A 10,093-nucleotide genomic window follows, 5' to 3' on the forward strand; every position below is an offset into this window, starting at 1 on the left:
GCTCTTACGGCCCCGCCCGAGCAGCCACTCCCGTTCCTGACATTTCCGGTGCGGCCATTGGTGAGAGAATACTGGTGAGAAGCCATTGGTGAGAAACCATGGTCCGGTGTCCACCATTTGGGGTTCGGGACGGGGCGGCCCGCTGACCCACTATCGTTCTGAAGGTCAACAAACCACGCGACTGGAACGCGGAACTGGGAAACGCGGTCACTGGTGGCGGCGCGCGCGCGCTTCACGGCGGTACTCCGTACAGAAGCGTCAGACAGTCTCACAGGCAGCTGGAGCCTTTAGTAGCCGCACTTCACTGTCAGCTGGACTGGACAACGACATAGCCGATAGATGTTCCATGAACGTGTGCTGGAGCAATAACTGAATGTAGCCCGATAACCAAGCCAGTTTCATTTCAACATACCTATGAGACGAACTGGAAAATGTCAACGGAGTCGCTTGTCAGCCTCGGGCAACCTTCCGTCAACCCATGAACAAGCGAAATGCTCTTCGGTAGATTTTTCCTCAATGTTATAAAAGCGACCTATCGCAGCTATAAGCTTACAAATAAATGGGTCACGGATAGGGACGGACCTGTCACACCCGCGCTATTAAACGAGATGAATCGACCGATATAAAAACGAAACCGTTCTAAGTGGGACGAAAAAGATATCCGGCGGCATAATCAGCCTTCGTAAAGAAAGTAGGCAGACAAAAACACCGGAGAGTCGAGAGCACCGTTGAGAGGAACGACAGGACAATGCTGGGATAGGGGGCTCACCAAAAAAATATACATAGTTATATATAAACCAATATCCGATCCGTGGTGCAATAATTCATTGTTACTGCTTGCAACACGTGGCATCATCAGGAGCTCTAAGCGGCGGCAGTCACCAAAGCCATGAGGGCATCTCCATGGGACGTCTAAGCTAGCATCGTCACCCATATTCGCCAAACGGTTCGTCGAGACCCGCTGACGCTGCATTGTTTGGCATTAGCACCCGGACGTATCAGAAAAGCGCCAAGCGCAAAGCAGTTTTCAATGCATCCATCTATCGGAGGGTGACTCGTCAAACATTGATCTGACTTTGGAAGATATGGTTTGTACAAAAAAAAAAAATCTACCGTTGGTTCATTTCCACTAATAAAAGCTGAGTGAAAAGAGCCAATACATGTGTGACAATACATGTGTGACCACCTAGCAACCAGAATCAAAACCAGGACAGACCGCTCTGAGGTATATGTATTATAGAGGAGCGTTTGCATATGCCGGGAACCAAAGAGCACAACAAAAACAACAATTAGTGCAATATTATCACCTTCACAGTACGTTGCATCGGTATATCAAGATCGGTGTGTCCTAGAGCCATGGTTACACCACACAATAGGCCATCGTTGCCAATGGTGACGACTTTAACCTTATGGAAGGCTGAGAGAACACAAAGCACACACACTGCAGCCACAATATACCGCACTGCAGATCCTGGGACAGTTGGCGCCCGCGCCAGCATCCAGTCTCGATCACAGAACTTGGGCAGTATTCCACCGTGGCGCCCATCGACAGACGTCCCGCCGGTGGAACACAGCCCCGAACAGCGCACTCAGCGCCCTCTGCGCCATCAGCCCTTAATGACGGCGATCGGCTTCAGCTTGATGCACTTTTTACTAATACCGGCCGCGTGGCAAGTGTCTACCACGTCTGTGACGTTCTTGTAAGACTCGGGCGCCTCCTCCATGACGAGTTTGGGCGAGGCTACTCGTACTGAGATGCCCAGGTCGTTCATTTTGGAGAGCACCTGCTGGTAGTCGAGGTTGCGACGCGACTTGGCCCGAGACATGGCTCGCCCCTGGTGGCGGATAAAGCAGCTGTTAGTATTGAATCTGGACGCCTCAGCCCGAACGCCCCTGAAGAGCAAAACAGCGTGGCAAAACGAAATCCGTAATACCTAAGCACCTAAAATAAATATATAAAATATATCACCAGGTGAAATATATTTTAGGTGATACTCACCTAAAATAACCTAATCTGCTTCACCTTATGTACCTTAGCAATGTTCCATGATTCAAATAAACCAATAATTTGGAACAAGACGATCAAAAGTGTTTTCTGAACGAAACAACGGCAGCGCTCCCCGTCGCTCGACCACCCAAGACAGGCAGTTGAGACTACACAAGCACAGGTAACTGTGACACTCCGCCCTGGCGAGCCGTTCCTATCTGACAGTTGGGTATTCCCTCGGACAGCACCTGTTAAAGAGATTACACAGGCGGTCGGTACTCACCGCGCCGTGGCAGGTCGATCCGAAAGTCTCCAGCATGCCCCGCTCGGTGCCCGTCAGCACGTAACTGCAGGTGCCCATGGTTCCTCCGATCAGCACCGGCTGGCCAGTCAGCTGGTAGTCAACTGGGATGAGCGGGTGGTGGGGCGGGAACGCCCGCGTCGAGCCCTGCGACAGAACGGAACGGTTAGAGTCGGGGTACGACAGTAGCATGAGATCAGTCACCACGGTAAACAAATGGAAAGGGTTCGCTTACTGTCAGTAAAACACACACATACCCACACGTTTACACAGAACAAGTCGAAATAATACCACAATTATCATATAATTGACTCGCTCTTTCAGGCAGCATATTCACCACAAAGCTCGTCATCCAGACCTGAACCGACATCGCTAAGGCCTCCAGCTCACCTTCCTATGTACGAGCAGCGTCTTCTGCTTGCCGTCGATGAAGTGCTCCTCTACCTTGGCGATGTTGTGCGAGACGTCGTATATGACGTGCATGTCCAGGTCGTCGGGAGCCATGTTGAACTGCTTCGCGAACGCCTGGTGATAGCGACAAGTGTCAACACCAAGTAAACATTTGGGTAAGACACTGCACATTGTGTATAAAACATCACGGCACAAACCAAAGGAAATAAGACAATACAGGAAAGTTAAAGAAGAAAAGGGGTTGCTAGTTTTCAAAGCCCCGACTGGGTCCAGTGAGTACCAGAGGAAGAGTTACGTGCCGGGAATCTCGAGACCTACCTGTCTGCAGAGGAATGTCATGGAGCTGCGGTTGACCCAGGCGAAGTTGGCCGCGCACGACATGCCTTTGAGGTAGTCCTGGCCCTCCTTGGAGCTGATACGCGCGCATGCCAGCTGGCGGTCGTTGGTGTCAATCTTGTCCCGCTTCATGGCCTTCTCCATCTGAACCAGCGCATCTGGGGAGAGATATAACAGCAAAGGTCTACAGAGGTTCACATATGGGAAATTTGTATAGGTCTTCAGTCAAACAGGGTAGTTTGCAAGAATTAATGTGGGGTGGCCAGAACAGCCGTTCTATTTAAAGATCAGCTGATACCGCTCTGGAGACGAGAAAACCGCAGGGCCAGAAAACCGTAGTTTGCCACCGCAGAGCAAACTGCCGTCCCGTGGAAAGATATGTTTAGCCGTTACATCTCTCGCCCAGGACAAGTCACATCACACCCAGTCCTCAGCAGAGGTCAGTAATATCGCGTCGTCTGGAATCGAGAGCCCTTATCTAAAGCAGCACCCGACCCGACCAACCGAGTACGTCCCTTGCCAGGCAGCAGGGCGGGCCGGTGCAGCACCATGCTTGTTCTATAAGAAACGATCTGATCAATTCTACACAGCTCTTCATCCACTCACCGGTGGCTACCTGGTGGCCGAAGCCGCGGCTGCCGCTGTGGATCATCACGCACACCTGACCCTTGAACTCGACGCCCATCTTGCTGGCCGCCCACGGGTCGTAGATCTCGTCCACCACCTGGATCTCGGCGTAGTGATTACCGGCACCCAGGGTGCCGAGCTGTGGGCGGGAGGGGGAACACCGTCAGATACCACCAGTGGTCGGAGTGGAAACAGTGTCAGCGCACGGGGAGTCGGCGTCACAGGACACTGTCATGTCGTGTTACCGTCAGCCGCCAGCGGACTGACAATGACGACAACTGGGGTAAAAAGATGGAGCAATATTTGCAGAGACAAAAGCTCTTGCCGCTATATCGATAATGGCTAAGGCAAGCAGAGGATACACTGACAGACGGGCAAAGACAGACACGGTCATGCGAACACAATGACTTGGCAGACACGGTTGCCGCATCACACTGGCCTGCACAACTGCAGACTGATGTTAGAGTAGTTTCTAGAAATATTTATCACTTTCTTTAAATATTTTGTAACCCTACGAGGTAATTGATTGCTTTTATAAAAAAACAGCCCAGATCACCGCACCAACCTGAGGGAGGCCGCGTTTTTTGGCGCGCGTGCTGACTCTGGACGGATCGGCGTTCAGCATCCGCCCAAACTCCTCACAATGCTCCTTATCCTCGGCCCATACGTAACCTGTGTGACGCAACGGTCAGTCAGCCAAGTCAGATACAGCAAACAGCACATACAACGCCGATTTTTTTCTGAAACATGTCGCTGCATTAAAGGAGCAAGCGATCAATGAACTACTTCTCATGGGCTGATGTTAGCCCTATTGGGTGTATCGTCTAAGAATACTCTTGAAACATGGGCTGTAAAACATCTGATCTAAAGCAATCACCAATCATTAGTGGCTCTCATAAAACGTAGCTAACACATCAGAACACGTCATATAAGACAAACTAATTATCTCAGCAGACTCTGCAGTTGATAATTCTCGAGCCAGCTTGTGATATATTACAGCGTTACTGACCCTGCCGTAGGGACCAGTCCATGCCCATTTCCAGAGCCTCTTCCAAGTCCTGGGCGTTCATCGGGATGATGCCCTTGCTGCCCACGCCAACTGGAATGTGGTCAAACATGCTCTGCGCCAGTTGTTCCTGTGAACAGGCGTTACACTGCTGACCGAGCGAAAAACGGGCGGTAGCGCTCTGTCACGGTTTCCGGGCCCTGACCACTCTCAGCAAGCCGGTGCCCGTGCTAACAGTCTGATCTCCTTCAGTGAGGAGATAGCTATGGTAAGCGTCCAATGGTAAGCGTCTAATCACATCAAAACAAACGTTAAATTATTAATTATAATTAATAAATAATGATAATAATGATAATTATCATAAAATATAAATGCAAAAAGATACCGACCGTCAGTGCTAAAAAGAACATCATGTACCTACTCATTCAATAACACATTAACACAACACCACCGATAGGCCGACCAAAATCAGCCGGTTATCACCGGAGGCCACGCCGATCCCCGCCAGCACCGAACCCCTCACTGCATCCTCACCTGGATGGGCTGCACGTCCTTGTAGCTGAGGTTGGTGCGCAGCAGTCGCACACCGCAGTTGATGTCGAAGCCGACGCCGCCCGGAGACACCACCGACTCGGGGTTGGACATGTCGAACGCGGCCATGTTGCCTGTGAGAACAAAGTTTGTTCAACAAACAGGATCAGGTAACAGCGTGGCAGTCTTACAGAATCATCCCGAGCCGACAGCCAGAAGCTGCACCACAGCTCATGCACGTTGGACGCGCACGGCCAACCTTTCAAAACAAACTACAAAAGAATCAAAGTAAATACCAACAACCGTAAAGCGATAGCTGTAGAACCGAACACTGAACACCGAGTCACTCTCGGCTCCGCTATGTCGTCCATTTCAGAGATCCTATATAATCAAATAAATGTAAAATCCCTCGGCCCCACTCACCGATGGCGAACCCGTATCCGGCGTGCACGTCCGGCAGTCCGACGGACCGTCCCACGATGCCAGGCAGCGCCGCCACGTTGGCGATCTGTTTCACGCCGGGCAGGAAGCCGCCGACGTCGCCGGGCCGGCACGAGTTGCGCAGCTCATCCAGCATCAGCCGCTCGAGCTGCGAGTTCACGTAGAACACACCCTCCACGTTCATGTTCGGCTGGAAGCCCTTCTTGATGCGCCAGCTGTGCGGTGTCAGGCGCTCCAAGTACTTAAGCTCCTCGTCGTACGAACGCACCACCATCGTGGCTAATTAGTTCGGCGAGACCCGATGAAAGACCACGACACGATCGTGTCTGAGAAACTGAAATATGGCATTTTGGTTTAAAAAAAAATCCACCAAGCAGAAAACATCAGTACCTAAAATCAAAATGTCGGGCCACCAAAGCCTTTGTAGAGCGGCAAAGAGAGGTTAATTGATTCCTTATTTATTTTGCCCACTCCTGAGCAACATAACAACAGACAGTTATCATTAGACTTATATTAGAAGTAAATTAAAACCATTTCTCTGACAATTAGTTGGACAATGTCATATGATCTGCTTTTACTATTCAATAAAAATGTCAATGTTATCAGTCATGTGAATAATGTGATCTTTTGCATGAGGCTACAGATAATTTTCAGCTAGTTATTTCAGCCTGCTTTTTGTCAGCACTCAGCAGGCTTATGGCCTGCCACTAAGGGCATGCCCAACATCCTCCCAACACTACTTTGTCCTCACATTGGCATACAGCTCAACACTGTAGCCTTATTTATTGGTTAAGTGCTACTGATCAATCAGTGTCCTTATGTGTCTTTGTGGAAGTGGATCCTGTGACCCGTTATGACAAAAGCTACTGGACAGCTGCACTCAAATTCAAAACAGCTGCCAATTACTTTACCAGCAACTGATAATGGGTCTGTTCCAGCGCCTCCAGAAAGCACCACAGAAAAGAGCTCAAGTAACTTTTATAATTTTTCAGTCATTATTCTAAATCCAACACCCTCAGAAAATATTAGCAAGTTATGTACAGGTCGTCAAGAGGCTACAGCTTACTGTCATTATTTGCTAAGATCAAATTTGACTGGAAGCTCAGTTCTGCAAGTAGGTAGGCATGGTATGATTAATGGTATGGTACACAATAGTATGGTAGATATGTATATTGTATGGTACACAATACACATGCATAATAGGCATGTCACTAAACTAACATATGTAAAAAACAAAGAACTTTTCATAGCAATTTTCATCATTTCAAGAGTAAAGAAATGCCCAATGATTCCATGACACACATGCATTAAAAAATTAACATTTTTTGTTGAATCTCATGGATCAACATTGCATATTTACTGTTATTAAATGCTGTATACATTTTTTAATCCATTCCCATTGCTCTTTTAGAACGAATTCAAAAGTAAGGAGTTGAGAAATATAATTTCATTCAACAAGCAAATCATCATTCTCTTAGTGGCCCAGACATCAAGCCAATGAAGAAATACTGGGAAGTTAGGTGCATGGTAATAGGCAGTGTTAATTATCATGGGCACCTTCCTATTACCGCAGACCTTTCATTGTATTATTACTGATTAAAGGGAATATACCACTTCCCTCAAATCAGTTTTTTTTTTTTGCTACAGTTTTCAGTTTTCATGCTAAAAATGATCACCGAAATTCAAGAAAAAATATTTTTCTTAAATATTTTTATAGAGGACATAGGTACTATTTTCAATTTTGGAAGACACTGATAGATACTGTTTGCAGCTGATTGCAGAACCTGATTATGTATTACCTTACCTTACCTTGAAGGTCATCGGGATAGAAAAGGCCACTTGGCCTATAGGTCCCGTTCTCACCGAGTTACTTGGGGAGACATTCAGGACTCGTAAGGTTGTGGCATGACATACATTAGGTGGGTCCAGTGATGGTCAAGTCGTGCCTTGAATGTCGAGAGTGTTTCGGCCGATACGGCCTCAGCAGGTAGAGCGTTCCAGTCGTTGGTGATGCGGACGCTGAAGCTGCTTCGTCGGGCGAGAGTCACAGCTCGGGGTTTGAGCAGCTTCCATCCGTGTCCTCTCGTCAGCTCGGTCTCGTTCTTGGTGAAGAAGGTCGTTGGCGGCACATCGATTCCACCGTGGAACAGCTGGTAGACCGTCAGCATGTCTCCCCTGCGGCGGCGGTGGAGCAACGACGGTAGTCGGAGACGCTTCAGACGCTCGAGGTAGGGAAGGTGCTTGATGGATTCCACCATACGCGTGGCGCGTCTCTGGACCTTTTCTAAGCGTTTCTGGTCTCCTTTGCTGAACGGTCCCCAGACGGCGTTCCCAAACTCCAGAAAGGGGCGGACGAGAGCCTTGTAGAGCAAGGGTAGGGTCGTCTCATCGATGTGAGCGAAGGATCGCTTGATGACCGCGAGCAGCTGCGAGGCTTTTGAAACGGCCGCGGCCGTTTGGGAGTGAAACTTCAGCTCAGAGTCGATTATGATCCCCAGATCCCTTTCTTCGTCTACCACGGCGATGGGCGTCCCGTTTAGCCGGTATTCGTGTGCAGGGTTTCTTGAGCCCATGTCAGTGTTCCATTTTTCAGACTTTTTGGTGGCAAATCACACCTAATGGGGAAAATATTTTCATCCCTAAAATATGAATGACCGACTTTACTTCATCTCTGAAAAAGTTTCATGTATTCCCAACAGCCAGTTTACATGTCACTTGACAGTTGATGCACCCACATCCTTTTGTTTCACACCCTGTCAAGATCCTGACATGAAATCCTGGTTTATCAGTTGGCATAGAAATTGGCATTTACACCATTTTGCAAAAATACTTCAGTTATTTACTTCCTTTTTTCTCATCCTAGGATTTCTTGTTCTTCATCGGCACACCCAACCAATATCCAATTTTAGAACACTGGCCCATGTGCATCACCTTACACTTTCCTGCGTTGAACGGCAGCAGCCACCTTGAGGACCATCGTGCCAGAGCGTCCAGATCACCCTGCAGACCAGCACCACGTTCGGATGGATTTGTCAGTGGCTTATATAGCTTCGTGTCATCCGCGAACATCTTCATATTGCTTGAGACTTCTAGTGGCATGTCGTTGACATATATTGTGAACAGCGTCGGTCCTAACACTGAATCTTGGGGGATACCGCTGGAGACTGGTGCCCACTCCAAGGTGCAGCCCTGAATCAGCACCCGTTGACGACGGCCAACTAGGAAGGTCTGTATCCAGGTGAGAAGTTTACCTCCGACACCATACGACCTCAGCTTCTCGAGGAGACGTTTGTGCGACTGACCTATTGATTGACTACTGACCAGTCATATCTAACTGAGCTAGCTCAAACCAAGGCCGTATGCTCAAACAAACTGAATGCTGAGAGGAAGACGACTGGCCTCTGCCAAAAGTGGCTGCAAGCTTGGCATTCCTTTGCAAGGAAAATATTCTTACGTGTCGTAAAGGGATTATTTTGGTATGACAAATGGAATACCTATCTTTAAAGTGAATACTTCACTTTCATGAGATAAGTTTTTTTGCAATGGATTTATGATTTTTTAAGCTCAAAATGATCAGCAAAGAAAATAAAACCTTTTTAGAAAAAGATTATTTTCTATATTTTAATAGGTATTCGAAGAACTGTTCAGTTTAAAAGAGGGAAATGGACCCTGCAAGGTACACATTCTTCAGCAAGGCACTTTTTTACGGGATAAGAAATGGAATATCTTTGCCTAGGGTGATCTAATACGAATGCCTAGGGTAACTAATACGAAACCATTCCAGTTCAGACCCCATGTTAAAAGTGAACTATTTCCTTTGAGTAAGGGGTGAGGTACAGCATTTATATACTGATACACTGTGGGTACAGTCTTGAAGAACCTTGGTATCTTCGTATCTTGAAGAATATTGGGTACAGCCGGTACAGTCACGTGTGACGTGCCAGCCAAAGAAATCAAGCCCGAATACTTAAATCAGTTTAATGATCAAGAATCTCATAGGTTTGGTGAAAGTGCATGCCAAACGATATCAATTATTTGAACCAGGGCACTAAAGAGTCATTTGAACTTAAACTAATTTATTTTTAGGTAATATTCGTCTACTTTACTTGGAAAATAACAACAGAATCAACAGAATCCCGCCAGTTCAGTGATCCCGCCGCTGGCTAAAGAACAGACGAATATGGCGAATGTATAGGTTTGTCGACAATACCTGTTCAGAATAGCGCTCTCTAGCAGCATCAACAGTTCAACAAAAATTGGCCAACACAGCGCTACTCGACCGCCACCCTTGCAGCCATTCTATAACTCAGGAAACAGCGGGTCGATTGGAACAATAGTAGGAATTTTCGAATAAGAATATACGATTTCATTAGCCGTTTCAAATACAGTGACCTCAGATGACCTCATCACCTCAGTGACCTTCAAAGGTCAACTTGACGTGCTCGTCTATTGA

At 47.7% G+C, this 10,093-nt stretch overlaps 1 protein-coding gene across 7 annotated transcripts; it reads right to left on the minus strand.

The window, feature by feature from the left end:
- Positions 1-1,213: 1,213 nt before the first annotated feature.
- Positions 1,214-9,822, minus strand: LOC122369722 (RNA-splicing ligase RtcB homolog). Of its 7 annotated transcripts, none has more exons than XM_043344648.1 (10): positions 9,747-9,822; positions 5,623-5,974; positions 5,203-5,333; positions 4,672-4,798; positions 4,228-4,334; positions 3,642-3,801; positions 3,018-3,193; positions 2,679-2,813; positions 2,271-2,435; positions 1,214-1,835 (listed from the first exon to the last, which is right to left on the minus strand). In XM_043344648.1, exons 2-10 carry the CDS (start codon positions 5,912-5,914, stop codon positions 1,608-1,610), a joined length of 1,521 nt encoding a protein of 506 aa, XP_043200583.1. In that variant the 5' UTR covers positions 5,915-5,974; positions 9,747-9,822; the 3' UTR covers positions 1,214-1,607. The 7 variants fall into 7 exon arrangements, with proteins under 7 accessions (XP_043200583.1, XP_043200589.1, XP_043200586.1 ...); XM_043344654.1 differs by having other exon boundaries at positions 9,771-9,796; XM_043344651.1 differs by having other exon boundaries at positions 9,497-9,758.
- Between the last annotated feature and the right edge of the window lie 271 nt (positions 9,823-10,093).

This window comes from Amphibalanus amphitrite, unplaced genomic scaffold (assembly GCF_019059575.1).
Source record: "Amphibalanus amphitrite isolate SeventyFive unplaced genomic scaffold, NRLGWU_Aamphi_draft 001065F_arrow, whole genome shotgun sequence".
Taxonomy (NCBI): Eukaryota; Metazoa; Arthropoda; class Thecostraca; order Balanomorpha; family Balanidae; genus Amphibalanus; species Amphibalanus amphitrite.